Below are 21,662 nucleotides of genomic sequence, written 5' to 3'. Positions count from 1 at the left end.
AAAAATCCAATGTACTCAGTACTACTGTGAAACCAATTTATAATCACTCACACTTGCATATGAAAAATGACACGCAACTATAGCCTAGGATGAAGGAGGGAAGGGGAGAGAGAGGGGAAGGGAGGGGGTGTGTGGATAGAGGGAGGGTTGGTAGGGGGACCACACCTCTGGAGCATATTGCAAGTACAAGTTGGATTTATCAGGTGTAGAACACAAATGTCTTAATGCTGTAATTGGGTAAATGAGGTGAAAGCTATGTTGATTAGTAGGATGTAAACACTCCAATTTGTACAAATAATCAACACATTAAAATGGCATAAATGTATTTATGATCTATGTACAAATGACTTAATAAAAAACAAAATAATAAAAAAAGAGAGGTAGAAGTCTGCAATAATTCAGGGATGGGGGATAATTGTGTTCTGTGGGATGGTGATGGGATGAGTTGGAACTTGACCTGGGCGGGGCGGTGGTGACTGGAACTGGCTGAGGAGAGAAGCAGAGAAAGGATGTCTGGGCAGTGGGGACAGAAGACTAAGTGCTCTCTGAGCTCAGAAGTCAGAGAAAAGCTCGCTTTGGCCTGCAGGAGTGTTAAGAATCAGACAGAAAGAAGGGATCCAGAAGGAAGGAGATTTCATTCCGAGCCTAAAAGGTTTACCTGCAGACCCTAGGAGTCCTTGCACGCTATCAACAGGAAAAGGGGTGCTGGGAAGGGAATCCAGCGGGGTCACACCAGCTGGGTGCTGAGCGGGGGAGGAGGGAGACGGGGTTTGGCTGCCCACGTAGAGGACTATTGAAAAATTCTGCTGTGGGAATGTCAGCTGAAAGCCTTGGATGAAGGTGAAACCTGCAGCAGAGTGTGCAGTGTTTAGTGACGAGGATGCTGAAGGAGAGAAAATGCAACATGATTTTAAGACCTTGAATGTGGATAATTAGGGGCAGGGCTTGTTCTAGGTGGAAACAGGAGAATGGGCAGAGAATAGCTTTGAGGGCAGATGGTAGTGTATAGATTTCAGACGTGCTGAACTGGAATGATAACTATCTCGTATGTGGTATGTTGAGAACCTTTGTCCCACAGGTGCAAGGGTGTGGGAGTTAGATCACATGCCTGGTTTAAAGGGTGCATCTGAATAGAGGGCCAAGCTCTCACTGAACGACCCTTCTGGGTGTGCTGTCACTACATCTCACAGAACTTTAGGAGGGGGGAGCCATTACTTGTGGATAATTGTTAACAAGGGTTGTGGTTAATTTCCATAATAAATCAGAGAAGGAATGAGTGCTACCCTTTAGCCTAATAAACTATCTTAGAAGACTTTAATAATTCACAGAACTGTGGGTTTGGTAGGATCTTAAAGGCCATCCAGCCTAGTCGCCCCCTTGAAGCTGAAATTGCTCCCTAACATCCCCAGCTTGTGGTTGTTTGGGCCACCCCAGAACCCCTGTGACGGGGACTGGAGGCCACTTTTCTTACCGTCCGACAGCTCTGATAGGCATTTTCACCCATTTTTCTTAGTGCTCCCCTTGAAGTCCTGTAAACCAAAACAAATCTTGTCCTAGTGGACAAGAAACATGTATTTATACAACTGAGACCTCCTTCAGCTGGTGGGAAATTCAAGCTCTGTCCTTATTCCTCAAATGCTCTCTCCTAGCCCCCATGCGAGTTTCATAAACGTCTTAAGGTTTCACAGGGGACACTCCCGTGTGGGGCTGGCTGCTTCGGGGTATCCTTGGGGCCTCTGTGCTCGGGGACAGAACTGCTGTTTACCCGCTGCCCCCGAAAGCTCCTGTCACCTCCCAGGGCACTGCCCCACACGGAGGCCTCTGGGGCCTGGCACTTCTCAGGCTGTAGGAAATTCTCTCTTTCTGGTGCACCTCAAGGCACCCCTCCTCTCCCTTCACCCTCTGGAAAGGAAACCTACTTTCTTTCAGGATTTTAGCTTTTATACATGTCCAGAAAAATCACTAGCTCCAAGTGACTTTAACTTTTTGCTCTGTATAAAGGAAACCTTAAGAGCTTGGTGACGTGCTTGAAATGGGAAAAGAAAAACAGAGAAAGAAAAAAAAACATGGATTAATATTCCAATAAATAATCCTGCCGCACAGACTCAAGCCTTGCTGCATGTGGTGGCCTTTGGAATTTGTGACAGTGATCCTGCATTTTTTCCGAGATAGCAGTCCACGATACAACTTTCTGATACAGTCTATAATCCTGTCAGGTCTCAGTTTGGGATGGTTTGGGGGTTGTCATCATACACATTTACTTCTTGTCTCTACTTTATTCAGACCCAGAATGAAATTGCTGATTGTTTTCCAGATAGATGACAGACTGAATGGGCCCATGCCTGGGTATTGAAGGTGGAGGATTAGCTCATCTGATTTACAGAGGCTCCATGGAGGTCCTAACGCCAAACCAGCCCCCACCTGTGAATCATAAAGATTATAATGAAAGCACATTATAACAATGGTCTTTCCTATTTAGCCTTTAAATAACAACAGCATCATAAGGCAGCTAGCCCCTTGGAATTGTGTCCGTTCTATAATCCAGAGGAATTCACGAAGCTCTTGTTCATTCGCAGGTAATGAGTGTGTGTATGGCAACTACCCTGGGATGCCTTTGGAAGAAGTGCCAGATGCAGGCGGGGTAGGCAGTGCCCCCTGCCTCAGTGTCCAGGAGCCCTGCTCGCCCGCAGCGCCCAACGAGGAGTGCACCCCCAAGGAGGGCTCTCCTTACAAGGCCCCCATCTACATTCCTGATGACATCCCCATTCCTGCTGAGTTCGAGCTCCGAGAGTCCAATATGCCTGGAGCAGGACTAGGAATATGGACCAAAAGGAAGATCAAAGCAGGTGAAAAGTTTGGGCCCTACGTGGGGGAGCAGAGGTCAAACCTGAAAGATCCCAGTTACGGATGGGAGGTAAGAATGTATTTTGACTTGACACATTTACATATATTCAAGTGTGCAAAGAAGAGATTAATTGTGTAAGGAGCTGTAAGATCAGCAAATTCTGTTTGTTGCAATATGACTTCAAACGGGTCTTTAAGAAGAAATTCCCTATAATCTTACCTCTTGATAGAAACAACGTTATCAATGAAAGGTATAGCATGTTAGAAGGGGCCCCAGCCTCATGAATGGTGAAAGAATAGTATTGAATTAAAAAAAAAATGCTAAGGGGAGAAAATATGGTTCTGTAGTTAACATGTGAAAAATCGCCTAAGCCCAGGAGTTGGAGGTTGCTGTGAGCTGTGTGATGCCACAGCACTTTACCCAGGGTACTAAAGCGAGACTCTGTCTCTACAAAAACAAACAGACAAACAAAAAAACCATGTGAAAACATTGGATATGGCCATGTGTAGTAAGTGTATAGCTGTAGCAAACAAACAAACATATGACTTATTTATTGTAATTCCTTTTGTGGTGGGGGAGCTTAGAGGAAAACATTTGTTTTCTCCATTTTGTGGCTGTGAGTTAATTTGGTTTTATTTTTATTTCGTGCTAGTTCTTCTATTTTGCTTCTTTTTTTGATAATCCTTGTTTAATGCTTCATGCTTTCAGAATATAGCACTATTTTCATCACTAAATTGTGTGATGATTCTTTATATTCAAATTGGTTTCATGAGTAACTCATGTATAAAAACCTCTATGAAAATCTGTCACTGGTTTCAGGCAGACTTTTCACAGAACCCATTGTCAGTATCTAACAATTACAAGTCACGGTCTGATTATGAAATCAAAACTGATTTTATTTTAATAAGGACAGGTAACTGTTATTCGTTTGAGTTTATGACTTCTGCACACATTCAGTGTGTGTGTATAAAAACACTTTCCATTTATTTTTATAACTTGAGAACTTCTGTGGTTAAATCATAACATCATAATTTCTGGAAAATCTGGTCAATTTCTGAAAAACTTGTAGAGGTATTCTGCATGGGTGAAAAAGTCTCTTTTGGAGATGTGATTGACCTTTGATTTCATAATATTTCAGTTAGACAGAAATCGGATAAACTAGATTTATTTTGGTGTGCTCTCTTAATATTTATGATCATTAATAGAATATCTGGCCAGCCTTTTAAAATAAATGGATGTGCAGGGCCTTTAGGACGTCATCTCAACTTCATGTCCCTTTTGCTGTTCATGTGTCTTCTTGTGGAGCCTGTTCAAAATGCCATAATAAAAACAATTCTTGTTCAAGTTCTGAAATGCCAGAAGTTACTATCTGGCTTTGACATGACTGTAAGTGAGAAATCCTTCTTCAGTTTTGTTCTTAGCCACAGCCCCCGTAAAGGCGTGGTTGAGCTACGTTTCCTTCAGACCCATGTATTGATAAGAGATGTTTTAAAAATCACTGTAGCATTAAATGATATGTGAGTTGAATACATTTTAAACCAAATGCGTACAAACTTTACGTCATTATTGTTCACCTTAAAATAATGGCTATAAACATTCTAATAATAAGTAACTCATTAAACTTTTATTACAAAATCTCCAGAGTTAAACAACAAGGCAGTCCTGGTTAAGATTATCCTGAAGGTTTGGAATAAACTGAGGCTTAATAATGAAATCGTTTTGCCATTACAGGGTTGGTAAATGCAGGACTGTGTCTCTTTAAACCTAATACCTATGGACTGGGGGATGAACCTGGGGAAAATACTGCGTTTAGAGGAAATTTAAAAGTAATTATTTTTTTCTCCTTGGTGTAAAATGTCTTCAACATATACACCGGCATACATTTACCTGGAGAAATGTAAAATGGCTCTCTTAACTATGTCAAGACTGAGTTGTATTTATTGCTTGGAATTCGAGACACCTTCATAAAATAGCTCAGGACTTTCTGCCTGACGATCATGCTTCCTTTCTCTCCTTCAAGAATCCAGCTGACAGCCATTCAGTGGTTGTTCTCTCAACGTTTTCTAATAGTTACCTTCGCTTTGAGGAGTGGCGATTATCTGCTTTTTCAGTCTATGAACCAGATCAGAGAAAGGACGTCTTATAATTTTGGTGAACTTGTCATCCAGGGAGGAGCAGTTGAGCTCTTGACTCATACTTACGTTTTTTCTTTTCTTTTTTAATCTTACCCTAGTTAATACAAAATCCAATCATGATCAACAAAGGCACTTTCACACTGGCATCTCACCTCACCCCTGCATGCTCATTCTTAACTGTCCTCATGCCATTTTGCCCTCAATGATAGCTGGTTTCCCTCTCATCTGGCTAGGAGACCGTTGTGATTAATGGCTAGGACCTCTTTCTTTTCTTTTCCTTTTTTTTTTTTTTTTTTTGAGACAGAGTCTTGCTTTGCCACCCTTGGTAGAGTGCCCTGGCAGCACAGCTCACAGCAATCTCAAATTCTTGAGCCAAGTGATTCTCCTGCCTCAGCCTCCTGAGTAGCTGGGACTACAGGCACCCACCACACAACTCCTGGCTAGTTTTTTTAGAGATGGGGTCTCGCTCTTGCTCAGGGTGGTCTCGGGCTCCTGAGTGTAAAGCAATCCACCGCCTCAGCCTCCCAGAGTGCTGGGATTACAGGGGTGAGCCCCCGTGACTGACCTATGACCTCTTCCTTTGATATACTTTCATTTTTTAAAAAAAAATGATGAATAGAAGGAAAAAATGAAGCCTCTTAGGCACATCCCAGACTAAGCACATAGGAAATCCCAAGTACACGCACATGTGTCGAATGCTATGCTAAGTGTTTCTCTGTTGGGGGTGAAGATGCCCTTGTTCTCTCCAGCACGGCCCTTGCTCTTTTTTCCCCTACAAAGCTCCCCATTGTGTGTATTTCCTGTTTTAATAAATTGCATTGCCCTCTGTTCAGTTGTGGAAGCCCCAAAATCTGTCATCTTGACACCCGTCTGTCCCGCACTGGCCATGGCTAACTTGTGGCCCCTATTCTATCAAGCCTCCTGTTACACACACTGTTCTCCCCACCTGAGAACCTCCTTTCCCTCTATCCTTAGCAGCCATCTGATCAGTCCCCAAGTTTGCTGGGACACCATCCACGGCTTTTCTAATCACATTTTGGTAGTATCTAAATTTTGTACCTCTGGAAAGGTGACCCCCTCACTGAAGATAAAGGTTTCCTCATGTTTCCTTCTAAAGTTGGCTCTTACATGATCACAGGCAGAGCGAGGGAGCCATGCTGCTGGAGTGAGACTTCCAGGACTCAAACATTAGGTGTCTTGGGGTCCAGATTATTTGCTCAGCTTCTCTAATGGGCCGAGATTTCCTTGAGAGCTTGTGAAGCCGTCTCTCCTAGTGCAAGGCCTTGGTTGTGTTTCCCGGGTTTCTGATGCCTCTGGCTCTAGTCTGGGCTTAGCACATTACCTGTAGTAAGCAGATTCTGTAGTGAGAGCAACTCAGGCTTCCCTGACAAAGTGCAATGGACTGAGCGGTTTCAATGACAGGAATTTACATTCTCACAGTCCTGGAGGCTAGAAGTCCATGATCAGAGTTCCAGTTGATTTAGTTTCTGGTGATGTCTTGCTCCCTGGCTTGTAGATAGCCGTCTTCTCCCAGTCTCATACAGCCATTCTTTCTTTGGTGTGCATGGTGGGGGGAGAGGGAGATGGAGGGAGCGGGGGAGAGGAGGGAGAGAAGGAAGGAGACAGCGAGAGAGAGGGGGAGAGAGAGAGAGAAAGAGAGAGAGAGAGGGAGGGAGGGGAGGGAGAGAGAGATGGAAGGAGGGAGAGAGAGATGGAAGGAGGGAGAGAGAGGTGGAGGGAGGGTGCTCTCTGGTATCTCTTTACAAGGGCACTAATCCTGTTAGGCAGGGGACGTGCTCTTACATCCTCATTTCGTCTTGATTTTATCCTAACAGCCTCATCTCCAAATATAGTTACATTTGGGGCCAGGGCTTCAACATATGGATTTGGGGAGGACACAGGCATTTAGTATAATAATACAGACATTCAACAAATAATTGTTATAAAATAATGAGTGAATGAAGGGATGAATCAAAGAATGAGTGGATCAGCATAGGGTTATGCGACTTTGAAAGAGGAGGCAAGGAATAGGGGCTGACTTAGGTTCATGGAAAAAGCTAGAATCAAATTTCACTTTGCCACTAGCCATGTGATTCCAGGGGAGCTACTGATGTTGGTTGGTGACTAGTTGTTTATTTGACCAAGAGGTCAGTAATAACTGTCTCATGTTGTCAGTTGTTATATAACTAAGTAAGGAAATATAGTAGTAAAGAAAAAATTTAAAAGAGAATGATCAGAGATAACATTATAAGAAAGGGCCAACTTTCTGAATTGTATTTACATAATTTTTTAGAAGTTGAATGTATTTCCCAAATAAAGTACTTTGGAATGTCCTTTAACTTTGGATGGTAGAAGAATAGGATGTTTTTAAAAACAGACCAGAATCTGTGGTCAGGTAAAACAATCTGTAGATATGAGAAACAAAATTTGTATGCCTTTCTTTCAAACCAGTGTTTATTCCACAGAGAGAAACTAAAAATCATATCGGCTTTTCGCAGTCAGTGATTGCCACCTCCCAACGCACGGGGCTCATTTCTAACCAAAAGATTTTTAAAGACTTGGGAGTGTTTTTCTCTAGGACCTGAAAACAAGCTTATCTTAGGTTATGCACTTTGGAGTTACCGATTGAATGGAAAATAATTTTTTTAAGTTCTGTTGGTTTAAGATGAAGTTTTTCTCATGTCTTCCCTTTGTGATAATGTGGGGGCTGCAGAGCACAGCAGAGGGACGGGTTTCTGGACAGAGACTTTCCAGGCTCACGCCCTCCTCCCGCCTCCCTGCACTAATGGAATGACTCGGATAAGGCTACCTAATTCTGTGCCTGTCAGTTTATTTATACTTAACACTGGAATAATAATTGTATATAATCCAGTTAGGGTTGTTGTGAAGATAAAATGCAACAGTGTGTGTTAAATGCTTAGCCAGGAGCTGGTACAAGAACTCAGTAACTGTTAACAGTGGCAGCAGCAACAGCAGGTGGATAAAATGCGGGCCTGGCACAAGGGCATTAGAAAGGCCAATTATTACAGTCTGTGGATTGATTTTTATAAGTTATTGTTCTTTTCTTGTCTCCCCTCAGTTACCTCTGGGATGCTGGCTTTATTTGAAAATGAAGCACCACTGTTTTCTAATTAACAACGAACACAGAGATTCAGGAGAGGGCATATATGTGTCTTTGGAAGCCTCAAAGCAATTTGAATGGTAGATTTTTTGATATCCTGAGATACGTCGTTAGAAAAAGTGTGATGCTTTGCTTCTTTAAAATTTTGTCATATAATGGTCTTTTCTGCTTGTCTTTATTGTCACTGGCCATCATAAACCCTGGCAAGTGCCTAGAAGTTGGTTGACAGTGCACCTGTTATATACCCAGCCCTCCCCTGCTCTAAATTATTCTGATCACAAGTATGAGCTTAGCCTTTATTCTTCTTCCGTGTGTGAGTGTGTACAAGTATGCTTATTTCATAAAGAGAAAATGTACATATAGACATGGAAAATAATAACATGAATGAATTTCCCCTTTGTTCTGTTTAATAGAGGGGGAAATAGTGGGAAGGGGTTATACTGGAGTCAGAGTCTCACCCTGCCACCCTGGGTACAGTGCTGTGTGTCAGAGCTCACAGCAAGTTCAAACTCTTGGGCTTATGTGAGCCTCCTACCTCAGCTTCCCGAATAGCTGAGACTACAGGAGCCTGCCACAGTGCTCAGCTAGTTTTTATTTTATTTTTAATAGAGTTCTTTTATTTTTAGTTTGCTTATTTTTATTTTTATTTTGGTCAGGCTAGTCTGAAACTCCTATGCTTAAGCAATCCACCGGCCTTGGCTTCCTAGAGTGCTGAGATTACAGGTGTGAGCCACCGCGCCTGGCCTTGATGTCATGCTTTGACAACAATACTTCATGTCCCAACAATGTAATTCTGAAATGCAATTATCACAGTGAAGGTGTACTTCCCTATATCGTTTAGAAATAAACCATTATTGTATTTGTAAGTTTAATTTTGGGTTCTGCAGTGGCACCTAAAATACGGAAACATGCAATCACTATATTAACTAAAACATGAATATTCATTAAAAACAACAATAATATCACACTTTCAAGAGACTTAACAGCTGTGGTCAGAGTCAGGAGGCTGAAAATCGCACAATGTTTGCTCAGTAATGGAGAAACATGGGGCAATTTGAGTAGAGATTATGCACCAGTTACTTGTGTGTGTTTTACTAAAATTTTACTTTCAGCTTTATTGAAATACAGTTGGCATACACAAACCGTATATTCAAGGGGTACAATGTGATGCTTTGATAGCGCGAATGCATTGTGAAAGGATTACTACCCTCGAGTTCATTAAGATTCACCTCACATTTGTGTTAGTTAAGATCCCTCCTCAGCAAATTTCAAATGCACGATACAGTCACAGTGCTAGGTAGATCACGAACCTTTACTCGTTACAACGCATGTTTGCATGTGGCCCAACACCTACCGGTCTCCTTTATTCCTGGCCTGTCCACCACCCTTCTCCTCTCTGCCTCTATGAGTTTGCTTTTTAGATTCTGCATATTAGCAGGACCAAGGTCCTGGCTTGTTTCACTCAGCATATGTCGTTCATCTTTCATACGTGTTCTTGCAAATGGAAAGATTTCCTTTTTTTTTAAAGGCTGAATAATATTCCATTGCATGTAGGTTTCAGAATGTATCTGTTCAGCCACGGACAGATACCTGTCAGCCATGGATGGACACTTGGGTCGCTTCCACATGTGGGCAGTTGTGAATGGTGCTGCAGTGGACGTGGAGGGCAGTTGTCTCTTTGAGATGGTAGTTTTATTTACTTTGGATATATCCTACAAGTGGGTCATGGGATCATAAGGCAGATGTGTTTTTAATTTCTTGAGGACACTCCATGCCTTTTTCCATAATGGATGTACAAGTTGACAGTCCTCCCAACAGCGTATGAAGATTCTCTTTTCTCTGTATCCTTCTTGACACTTGTGATTTTTGGGCTTTTTGAGAACAGTCATCTAAACAGGTGTGAGGAAACGTGTCACTGTAGCTTTATTGGTCTGCACGTCTGCACTCTTCAGTGACACCAAGCACCTTCTCATGTGTGTGGTGGCCATTGTGTGTCTTTTCCAGGAAAATATCTGTTCAGGTCCTTTGCCCATTTTAAAAGTGGGTTATTTTTCTTATTTGTTTTTTGTTTTCGCTTTTGCTATGGAGTTGCATATTTTGGAAATTAGCCCCTTTCACATGTATAGTTTGCCAATATTTTCTCCTATTTTATAGGTTACCACCTTTTCTTTTGTGGATTGTTTTTTTTTTATTGAATCATAATTGTATACATTGATATGATCATGGGGCATCATACACTCGCTTCATAGACCATTTGACACATTTTTATCACAATGGTTAACATAGCCTTTCCGGCGTTATCTCAGTCTTTATTGAGCTGAAGTTTTTAGCCCACTTATTTATATTTTGCTATTTTTGCCTATGCTTTTTGTGTCATATTAAAAGAAATCATGAAAAAAATGGAAAAACCCAGCCGGGCGCCACGGTGAGCGCCTGTAATCCCAGCAGCTTCCAGAGGCTGAGGCAGCGGGGTGCCCGCAGCCCAAGTCTGAGGTTGTGGTGAGCTACCACTCCCACTGCACTCTGCTCAGGGGTATAGGGTGGGACCCTGTCTCAACAACAAAAAAAAAAAAAAAAAAAGAAATCATTGTCAAGACCAATGTCATGGACCTTTTCTCTTATGTTTTCTCCAGGAGTCCTCAAACTTTTTAAACAGGGGGCCAGTCCACTGTCCCTCAGACTGTTGGAGGGCCGGACTATAGTTAAAAAAAAAAAAACCAACTATGAACAAATTCCTATGCACGCTGCACATATCTTAGTTTGAAGTAAAAAAACAAAACGGGAACAAATATAATCACACTGCCGCATGTGGCCCGCGGGCCGTAGTTTGAGGACCCCTGCTAGACGTTGTATGATTTCAGGTCTTACAACTAAATATTTAATCCATTTTGAGTTGATTTTTTTGGTATGGTGTAAGATAAGTGTCCAATACTATTTTTTTTTGCATTTGTATTTTCAGTTTTCCTGACGGCATTTATTGGCAAGCCTCTCCTTTCCCCGTTGCATATTCTTGTTACTTTTGTTGAAGATTAGTTGATGGTATGTTACTTCTGGGCTTTGTTCTCTTGGTCTGCGTGTCTGTTTAGTGCCAATTGCACCAGACGTCTTTGTGTCTTTGAATGATAATATTTCTTCCCTATGTCTCTTTAGATCTGGCTGGGCAAAAAAGAAAAAAAAATTTTAACTCATTGGCATTGACATCAGAAATAAGTTTATTTTGTTAATGAGAAAGCAGGTACGCTTAACAAGTGGTATGTAATTAGAGACAGATAACAAAGAAGTGAAGACCTTTGTCTTAGTTAAGTTTCAAATGAGTTACTTCCAACAGAGGAGGAAGATTACCAATATTAAAAAGGTTATCTTTCATGGGAAGTTAAGAAAGAAAAATTTCATATAATAGTAAATGTAAATTGCTACAAAAACATAAATTTCAAAATGGTTGATGAATTCTTACAATGTCATTTTAAAGATAGTAGATAAGTTTGGATATTTAGTGCTGCTTTGTGTAGAATCAGAAACTAAGAAAATGCCAAGAAAATGGAGGGTTAGCTGGAGGGACCCTGGATTTTTTTTTTTTCTCAGTATAATTTTTTTAAATATTTTTAATCCATGGTTGGTTGAATCCATGGATGTAGAACTCACAGAAATAGAGAGCCTACTATACTCACCATATAGATTTTTAAATTATTAATTTTTTTATTGTTACATCATAGCTGTGTACATTAGTACAATCAAGGGGTACAATGTGCTGGTTTCATATACAATCTGAAATATTCTCATCAAACTGTTCAATGTAGCCTTCATGGCATTTTCTTAGTTATTGTATGTAGACATTTGTATTCTGCATTTACTAGGTTTTGCCTATAGTCATTCTAAGATGCACTGTAGGTGTGGCCCCACCATTACCCTCCTTCTAGCTTAACCTCCCCCTTACCATCCCCTCCCTTGGCCCTTTCCCCATATTCTTGTGCTATATTTGGGTTATAGCCTTCATATGAAAGCTATACATTAGCTTCATACTAGGGCTGAGTACATTGGATACTTTTTCTTCCATTCCTCAGATACTTTGTTAAGAAGAATATGTTCCAGCTCCATCCATGTAAACATGAAAGACGTAAAGTCTCCATCATTCTTTAAGGCTGCATAATATTCCATGGTATACATGTACCACAATTTGCTAGTCCATTCGTGGGTTGATGGGCACTTGGGCTTCTTCCATGACTTAGCAATTATGAATTGGGCTGCAATAAACATTCTGGTACAGATGTCTTTGTTATATTGTGAGTTTTGGTCTTCTGGGTATATACCTAGTAAAGGAATTATAGGATCGAATGGCAGGTCTATTTTTAGATCTCTAAGTATTCTCCAAACATCCTTCCAGATGGAACGTATTAGTGTGCATTCCCACCAGCAGTGTAGAAGTGTGCCCTTTTCTCCACATCCACGCCAACATCTCTGGTTTTGGGACTTTGTTATGTGGGCTACTCTTACTGGGGTTAGGTGATAATCTCAAAGTAGTTTTGATTTGCATTTCTCGGATGAATAAGGATGATGAGCTTTTTTTCATGTGTTTGTAGATTGTACATCTGTCTTCTTTAGAGAAGTTTCTCTTCAAGTCCTTTGCCCACTCTGAGATGGGATCATTTGTTCTTTCCTTGCTAATACATTTGAGTTCTCTGTGGATTCTGGTTAATAGACCTTTATCGGAGGTATAACATGCAAATATTTTCTCCCATTCTGAGGGCTGTCTGCTTGCTTTACTTACTATGTTCTTGGCTGTGCAGAAGCTTTTTAGTTTGATCAGGTCCCAGTAGTGTATTTTTGATACTGCTTCAATTGGTTGGGGAGTCCTCCTCATAAAATATTCACCCAGGCCGATTCCTTCAAGAGTTTTCCCTGCACTTTCTTCAAGTATTTTTATAGTTTCATGTCTTAAGTTTAAGTCTTTAATCCAGTGAGAGTCTATCTTAGTTAATGGTGAAAGGTGTGGGTCCAGTTTCAGTCTTACAGGTTCACCCAGCACCATTTGTTAAATAGGGAATCTTTTCCCCACTGAATGTTTTTAATTGGCTTGTCAAAGATCAAATAACGGAAAGTAGCTGGATTCATCTCTTGGTTCTCTATTCTGTTCCAGACATCTACTTCTCTGTTTTTGTGCCAGTACCATGCTGTTTTGATCACTATCGATTTATAGTACAGTCTCAGGTCTGGTAGCATGATTCTTCCTGCTTTGTTTTTATTTCTGAGTAATGTTTTGGCTATTCGAGGTTTTTTCTGATTCCATATAAAATGAAGTATTATTTTTTCAAGATCTTTAAAATATGACAATGAGCTTTAATAGGAATTGCATTTAAATTATATATTGCTTTGGGTAGTCTAGACATTTTAACAATGTTGATTCTTCCCAGCCATGAGCATGGTATGTTTTTCCATTTGTTAACATCTTCAGCTATTTCTTTTCTTAAAGTTTCATAGTTCTCTTTATAGAGATCTTTCACATCCTTTGTTAGATAAACTCCCAAGTATTTCATCTTCTTTGGCACTACTGTGAAAGGAATAGAGTCCTTGATTGTTTTTTCGACTTGGCTATTGTTGGTATATATAAAGGCTACAGATTTATGGGTGTTGATTTTGTAGCCTGAGACATTGCTGTATTCCTCGATCACTTCTAAAAGTTTTGTAGTAGAATCCCTAGTGTTTTCCAGATATAAAATCATGTCATCGGCGAAGAGTGAAAGTTTAATCTCTTCTGTCCCTATGTGGATACCCTTGATCGTCTTTTCTTCCCTAATTGCAATGGCTAAAACTTCCATTACAATGTTAAAGAGCAATGGAGACAATGGGCAACCTTGCCTGTTCCTGATCTAAGTGGAAATGATTTCAATTTAACTCCATTCAATATGATATTTGCTGTGGGTTTGCTGTAGATGGCCTCTATCAGTTTAAGAAATGTCCCTTCTATACCAATTTTCTTAAGTGTTCTGATCATGAAGCGATGCTGGATATTATCAAAAGCTTTTTCTGCATCAATTGAGAGAATCATATGGTCTTTGTTTTTTAGTTTGTTTATGTGCTGCATTACATTTATAGATTTACATATATTGAACCATCCTGGAGACCCTGGGATAAATCCCACTTGGTCATGGTGTATAATTTGTTTGATGTGTTGTTGGATTCTGTTAGGATCTTATTATTTTTGCATCAATATTCATTAGTGATATTGGTCTATAATTTTCTTTTCTTATTGGGTCTTTCCCTGGTTTGGGGATCAAGGTGATGTTTGCTTCATAGAATGTGTTGGGTAGTATTCCTTCTTTTTCTATATTTTGGAAGAGGTTTAGTAATATAGGTACTAGTTCTTCTTTAAAGGTTTGGTAGAATTCTGACGTAAAGCCAACTGGTCCTGGGCTTTTTTTGGGGGGGGAGATTTTGTATAGTTGATGCTATTTCAGAACTTGATATAGGCCTGTTCAACATTTCCACTTTGTTCTGGCTAAGTCTTGGTAGGTGGCATACTTCCATGTATTGGTTGATTTCTTTCAGATTTTCATATTTCTGAGAGTAGAGTTTCTTGTAATATTCATTAAGGATTTTTTGAATTTCTGAGGGGTCTGTTGTTATTTCATCGTTACCATTCCTGATGGATGAAATTAGAGATTTTACTCTTTTTTTCCTGGGTAGGTTGGCCAATGGTTTATCTATTTTATTGATCTTTTCAAAAAACCAACTTTTGGATATATCAATCTGTTGTATAATTCTTTTGTTTTCAATTTCATTTAATTCTGCTCTAATTTTGGTTATTTCTTTTCCTCCACTGCATTTGGCATTGGAATGTTCTTCCTTCTCCAGTTGCTTGAGATGTCCCATTAAGTTATTAACTTCTTCTCTTTCCATTTTTTTGAGGAAGACTTGCAGTACTACAAATTTCCCTCTTCTGACTGCCTTTGCAGTATCCCAGAAGTTGGATAATTCATGTCTTCATTGTTGTTTTGTTCCAAAAATTTGGTGATTTCCTTCTTAATCTCGTCTATAACCCATCTGTCCTTCAGCATAAGGTTATTTAGCTTTCATGTTTTCGTATGGGTTTGCAGATTCCTGTTGTTATTGAGTTCAACTTTTATTCCATGATGGTCTGAGAAGATGCAAGGAATAATTTCTATTTTTTTTTTAATTCGCTGAGGTTAGGTTTATGGCCTAGGATGTGGTCAATTTTGGAGTATGTTCCGTGGGCTGATGGGAAGAATGTGTATTTAGTTTTGTTGGGATGAAATATTCTGTTGATGTCCGTTATGTCCAGATGTTGAATTGTTAAGTTTAAATCTAAAATGTCTTTGCTTAGCTTCTTTTTGGAGGATCTATCCAGCCCTGCTAAAAGGGTGTTAAAATCTCCAACTAGTACTGAACTGGAGGTAATCAAGTTGCTCATGTCTGTTAGAGTTTCTCTTATAAATTGAGGTGCCTTCTGGTTGGGTGCATAAATATTAATAATTGAAATCTAATCATATTGAGTATTACCTTTAACAAATATGAATGTCCATTCTTATCCTTTTCCTACCTTATTTTGGTTGGTTTAAAGCCGATTGCATCTGTGAATAGGATTGCAACGCCTGCTTTTTTCTGCTTTCCATTTGTCTGGAGTATAGGTGACCATTCTTCACCTTGAGTCTATATTTATCTTTTAATGTAAGATGCGATTCTTGTATGCAGCAGATATCTGGATTGAGTTTTTGTATCCAGTCTGCCAACCTGTGCCTCTTTGGAGGACAATTTAAACCATTCACATTAATTGAGAATATTGATAAGCCTTTCGAGAGTCTGGCGGACATTTTTAATCCTTTTGCGACTGTGGAAGTTGGAATTGGATCAAAATTTTCTGGGTGGGTTTACTTTTGTGGTGGAGGATTATGCTGGTCTTTATGGAGGATAGGTCTGAGAATATCCTGGAGAGCTGGTTTAGTTATGGCAAATTTCTTCAACATGTGAATGTCATTAAAGTATTTAATTTCTCCATCATAAATGAAACTCAGTTTAGGTGAGTACAGGATCCTGGGTTGAAAGTTATTTTGTTTCAGGAGATTAAAAGTCCATGACCATCCTCTTCTGGATTGAAAGGTTTCAGCAGAGAGATCTGCAGATATTCTAATATTCTTCCCTTTGTAGGTGATAGTTTTCTTTCGTCTGGCTGCTTTCAGAATTTTCTCCTTCATATTAACTTTAGTGAAATTGATTATGATGTGTCTCGGGGATGTCTTATTCGGTTTGAGTCATGCTGGAGTTCTGAAACTGCTCTCTGAATTTTAGACTCTCTTGGCATGTCTGTAAAGTTCTCTTTCATAATGTCATGGAGAAGAGACTCTGTGCCTTGTGAAGCCACTTCATCGCTTTTCGGGATCCCTATAAGACAAATATTGGTTTTCTTCCAATTATCCCAGAGCTCTCTTAGAGAGTGATCTGTTTTTGCCCTCCATTTCTCTTCCTCTTTGAGAGTTTGGGAGCGTTCAAAAGCTTTGTCTTCAATGTCAGAAATCCTTTCTTCTGCTTGCTCCATTCTGTTACTGAGGGATTCTACTGTGTTTCTTAGATCTTTGAGCGCTGCAACTTCTTGTCTCAATGTGTCAAAATCTTTGGTCAATTGGTCTTTGAATTTGTTGAATTCTTGAGACATCTTTTGGGTTACTGCTTGGAATTCTAATTCGATCTTATTTGCTATCCAGATTCTAAATTCGATTTCTGACATCTCAGCTATTTGTTGGTGCATGGGATCTTGTGCTGTGTCTGCCCTATTGTTCCTTGGGGGAGATGATCTACTCTGATTATTCATATTGCCAGAGTTTTTCTGTTGATTTTGCCTCATGATTATTTTTCACCATTGCCTCTGGCTGTTCTCAGAGTTGGGGAGGTGTCTCTCCAAGATTAGACCCCAGAGGGATCACCCTATTGTTGCTGGATCTTTGTAGGGAGTGACCCTGTGTAGTTCCTCTGGGGCTGCCCCAGCCAGTGAGTTCTGGTTGTGGGAGCAGCTCTGGAGTGTGACATACCCGGATCCAGCAACAGGGTAGGGAGTGGTGCACCCAGTTCTAGGAGTGCCTGGCACCCTGTGACTTTGGCATAGAGGGCCCAAGGCTCCAGCAGTCTCTGGCCAGGAGAAGGGCTCAGTGCAGAGGCCGGGAGGGCTCTGGAGGGCACATGGCTACCAGAGCCCCTGGCTAGATGAGCGGGCCGGTGTGGAGGCAGGGAGGGTACAGGAGGGAGGATGCGGGGTTGTGTAGCTCCTGGAGTTCCTGGTCAGGGCGTGTGGAGGCCCTGCGGGCACGGGTCACAGGGTGCGGGTCGCAGTGCAGCTCTTACCGAGGTCCGGGCAGGCACCAGTCGCGGGTCCAATTATTAATATTTTGCCATGTTTTCTTCAAAGTTTTTCTGTATTCCCAGTTACTGAGGAGGTGGAAGTAGGAAGATCACTTAGGTCCAAGAGTTCAAGACTGCAAAGCAAGACCCTATCTCTTTTATATCACCACTATCCCCTTCCTTAGTAGAGACTTCTCGGAGAGCCTGGTGATGGTGTGGCCGACTGGGAGCTATGGCTCACCGCCGCAGCATTGCAAAAGCATGTAGGTATATTGCTACCCTTTTCACAGCCACAACCCTAGGGCAAACTATATTGGACATTGCAATTTTCTTCCTAACCGGGACCCTGGATTTGACTATCACCAAGGCCAAGGAAGTGTTATAGATTCTCTCAGAATATAGTGAAATCAGGAAAAGAGGATGCAGTCTATTTTATCTACATTATTTTTTTAATTTTTATTTCAAATTAATATGAGGGTACAATTTTTTATATTGTTATTTAGGATTCATTGAGGGTACAAAGAATTAGGTTACATGGATTGCGTTTGTTAGGTAAAATCCCTCTTTACTTGTGTCCCACACCATGATTGGTGTCACACACCATGATCCCCAACCTTCTCCCTCCTCCCCTCTCCCAGATCCTTCATTCCCCCATCCCATCATGTATTAGACCATATGTGGTCTTCATGTTAGAATTGAGTACAAAGGATTTTTGCTTCTCCAATCTTGAGATGCTTTACTAAGAAGAATGTGTTCCACTTCCATGCAAGTTAATACAAAAGATGTAAAAGCTCCATCTTTTGTGGTGGCTGAATAGTATTCCATGGTGTACATATACCACAGCTTGTTAACCCATTCCTGAGTTGGTAGGCATTTAGGCTGTTTCCACATTTTGTTGACTGTAAATTGAGCTTCGATAAACAGTCTAGTGCAAATGTCCTTATATGATAAAATGATTTTTTTTCCTTCTGGGTAGATGTTCAGTGATGGGTTTGCAGGATCAAATGGGAGGTCTAGTTTGAGTTCTTTGAGGATTCCCCATACTTCCTTTCAAAAAGGTTGTATTAGTTTGCAGTCCCAGCAGCAGTGTAAAAGTGTTCCCTTCTCTTCACATCCACGCCAGCATCTGCAGCTTTAAGACTTTGTGATTTGGGCCATTCTTACTGGGTTTCTCAGGGTGGTTTTGATTTGCATTTCTTTGATAATTAGAGATGATGGGCATTATTTCATATGTTTTTAGCCATTCGTCTTTCTTCTTTAGAGAAGGTTCTATTCATGTCTCCTGCCCAGTAATACATGGGATTGTTGGCTCTTTTTTTTTGTTGTTGATTAACTTGAGTTCTCTGTAGATTCTAGTTATCAAGCTTTTATCACATTCATAATATGCAAATATATTTTCCCATTCTGAAGGTTATCTATTTGCTTTGGTTGTTGTCTCCTTAGCTGTACAGAAGCTATTCAGTTTAATTAAGTCCCATTTGTTTATTTTTTTTGTTGTTGTTGCAATTGCCACTGAAGTCATCTTCATAAAATCTTTCTCCTGGCCAATATCTTAAAGTGTTTTCCCTGCACTTTCTTTGAGGATTTTTATTGTTTGATGCCTTAGATTTAATTCTTTTATATATCTTAAATCAATTTTTGTGAGTAGAGAAAGGTGGAGGTCCAGTTTCAGTCCTTTACATGTGGTTACCCGGTTCTCCAGCACCATTTATTGAATAGAGTTTCTTTTCCCCAGTGTATGTTCTTGTTTGGTTTATCAAAGATCAGGTGGTACAAAAATAGAGACTGAGACATTTGGAATCCAAATGTTCTGACTTCCAAGGTAAAGTTCCATTTGTAAAAGAGCATGGGGCATACTGAACACCCTCACATTGTGTGCAGTAGGTGAGATCCCATATTTTGTGCCCCCCCAGAATACATAATAGAAACTAAATTTTTGGTTGTTGAAAGAAGATAGAAGTATATCCTCCAGAAACTATCTCTAATTTTGACCTGGGCTCTGCATAAGTCGTTTCTTATGAAGAGGTCAGAAGTCCCTTTGCCTCCCCCATGCCAGCTCTGCTGGCTCCATGGGCTGCTCACCTCGCTCTTTCTTCTGCATAAGCTGTTGGTGGAGTCGAGTGTGTCTGCCCCTCTGACTGCCGTCTCCAGAGCCGTAGGGCTTCCTGCGCTGATGGTGTGGGCAGCTCTGATATCAACATTTTAAAACATTCCCCAAGTATCAGAAGTTTTCTCTTATACCCTACCTTGGCGAAAAACTAGAATCTGAATGTGAGTAAATCATGTTTCTGAGGAATGTTGAGTGATTCCCTTCCTGTTAGGAAATCTCATATATATATATGTGTGTGTGTTTATATATATTTGTTTGTTTACCACAAAATGGGCCAAACTGGGTTTCTTTCTTATGTAGTCACCCCCATACTTGTATTATTATTTCTTCCCTTTTTAGGTACTAAGTCAATACAAAATATTCAGGGAAAGATTCTTTTAATAGTTTTGAAAATTGGCTCTGAGGATTTGGTCATTTTGGGGGTAGAGATTCTTCACAATGCTTCACTATTCTAGAACATATAATGGAAATTGCTGCCTCAGAATATTCTGTTCTCTAAGTTCCTTGTTGGAATTTAAGAAGTGAGGAGTAACAGGAAGTGACCAATTCCAGCATGTTGGGAGGTAAGAGAGGGGTGCAGCTGTTTTTCTTCCTAGTTAGCAAATAAAGACAAGCACGGGAAGAAAGTGTGTTGCAGTAATAAGCATTGGTATGAAGAAGTGATGAGATGGGAGGCATTATACACTATTTCATTTGATTGATAAATAAAAATTTGCATTACTGTAGTGTCTCAGCATCTTAAAGTTTACTCACATTGATAGAATCATATGGTAATTTTGATAAATTACTTCTCTATATACCAGTCTGTTTGAGATAATGATTTAAAAAAATGAATGAGGATCTCAGCTATAGGAAAATTCAGAAAATAAATACGACCTTCATCTTTGCCTTAGAACCTCTTTTGGCTTTGCAGGATGTAAGCAAAACTGAAGATGGGTAAAATATTGCATGCTTTTAAAGATTATTTTCCACATTTTCATTAGTTGAATTGTCAAGCTGAAATAATTGTGAAGAGCAAGAGCTGGTTACCTACCTTTGTGACAAAAAATAAAACAAAGAGATGCACGTATATAGCAAATAAACACCAACAGCTACGTGGCAGCTGGCTGTGTCTCCAGGCTGATGTTGGTACAACAAGATGTTAGTTCAGGGCAGGAAAGCCCACAGTGCCTTGGTTAGAGAGGGGTTTTTGCTTGTACTGACTGAAGGTAAAGCAAAGAGCTCACAGAAATAGCTTCCTCATGGAGGAGGCCACACCCTAGCGTGAGCGGGGCCTCGTGACCCAGGCAGAGATCTCAGAGGGATCTTCTCAGAGGGAAATTCACGCCCAGGAACAAGACAAACAGGTCAGAGAACAATCGAAAGTTAAGTCTCTTATTGTTGGTCATGCTGCCCCCTCCCAACATTCTCCTTACAGATCAGATGCCCTTACAACATTATGCTTTCCTCCCGCCAGCTTTGAGACTGGACGTTTTTATTCCACCACTTACATGGAGCTGAAGACATAGAGAAGTATTTCTTTGTGCTCTTGGTCTAGTGGTAGGAAGCCAGCTATAGGGTGTCACCTGATACAGAAGCGACGTGTACAAACCCACGCTGCGCACGCCACCTCTACCACGCAGATGCAGCTGCTGCTTCCTTTCATAAATCGAACATTCTGGAATCTACTAGCGGTACACTTGGTATCTGATGCTTCCTTTAGGGAATCCATGTAATAAATCCAGTTTCTCTACAGTTCTATCTTGGCAGTAACTACAAAAATTTATTTAAAAAAAATTCAACTACCCCTACCCCCATAAAGAACTGATTCAACTCTCTTCCGGAAACATTACAAGGAGATTGCATTTATGATGTTATGCTAAACTGAAATCCATTATCCCTACATTTCCATGTCTCTGTCATGGACTTTCTTACCCTTCAGCACCTCACACATCCAGCAGGTGCTACTTCCAAAGGCTCTCTCCTCTCCAAATGCTCTCAGTCCCTCTCCTTATATTCCAAGACTCTGCCTTCCCAGTTTTCTTTAATCACGTAGATAAACATATCCAGTGTTGCCTTTATCAATTTTCTGAGTCACCCAGCATCTAGATTTGGCTAATAAACAAG

At 40.5% G+C, this 21,662-nt stretch overlaps 1 protein-coding gene across 7 annotated transcripts in view; it reads left to right on the top strand.

The window, feature by feature from the left end:
* MECOM (MDS1 and EVI1 complex locus) overlaps window positions 1-21,662 on the top strand; it is a 599,591-nt gene that overhangs the window by 288,745 nt on the left and 289,184 nt on the right. For all 7 annotated transcript variants that reach the window (XM_053599758.1, XM_053599756.1, XM_053599768.1 and 4 more), the window contains exon 2: window positions 2,577-2,914. In XM_053599758.1, coding sequence (XP_053455733.1) covers window positions 2,577-2,914 — 338 coding nt within the window. The remainder of the gene's footprint in view (window positions 1-2,576; window positions 2,915-21,662) is intronic.

The sequence above is a fragment of the Nycticebus coucang genome, chromosome 8 (genome assembly GCF_027406575.1).
Source record: "Nycticebus coucang isolate mNycCou1 chromosome 8, mNycCou1.pri, whole genome shotgun sequence".
NCBI classification, from domain to species: Eukaryota; Metazoa; Chordata; class Mammalia; order Primates; family Lorisidae; genus Nycticebus; species Nycticebus coucang.
Note: the sequence above shows the minus strand (reverse complement) of the source record. Positions and strands in the feature narration are given on the sequence as shown.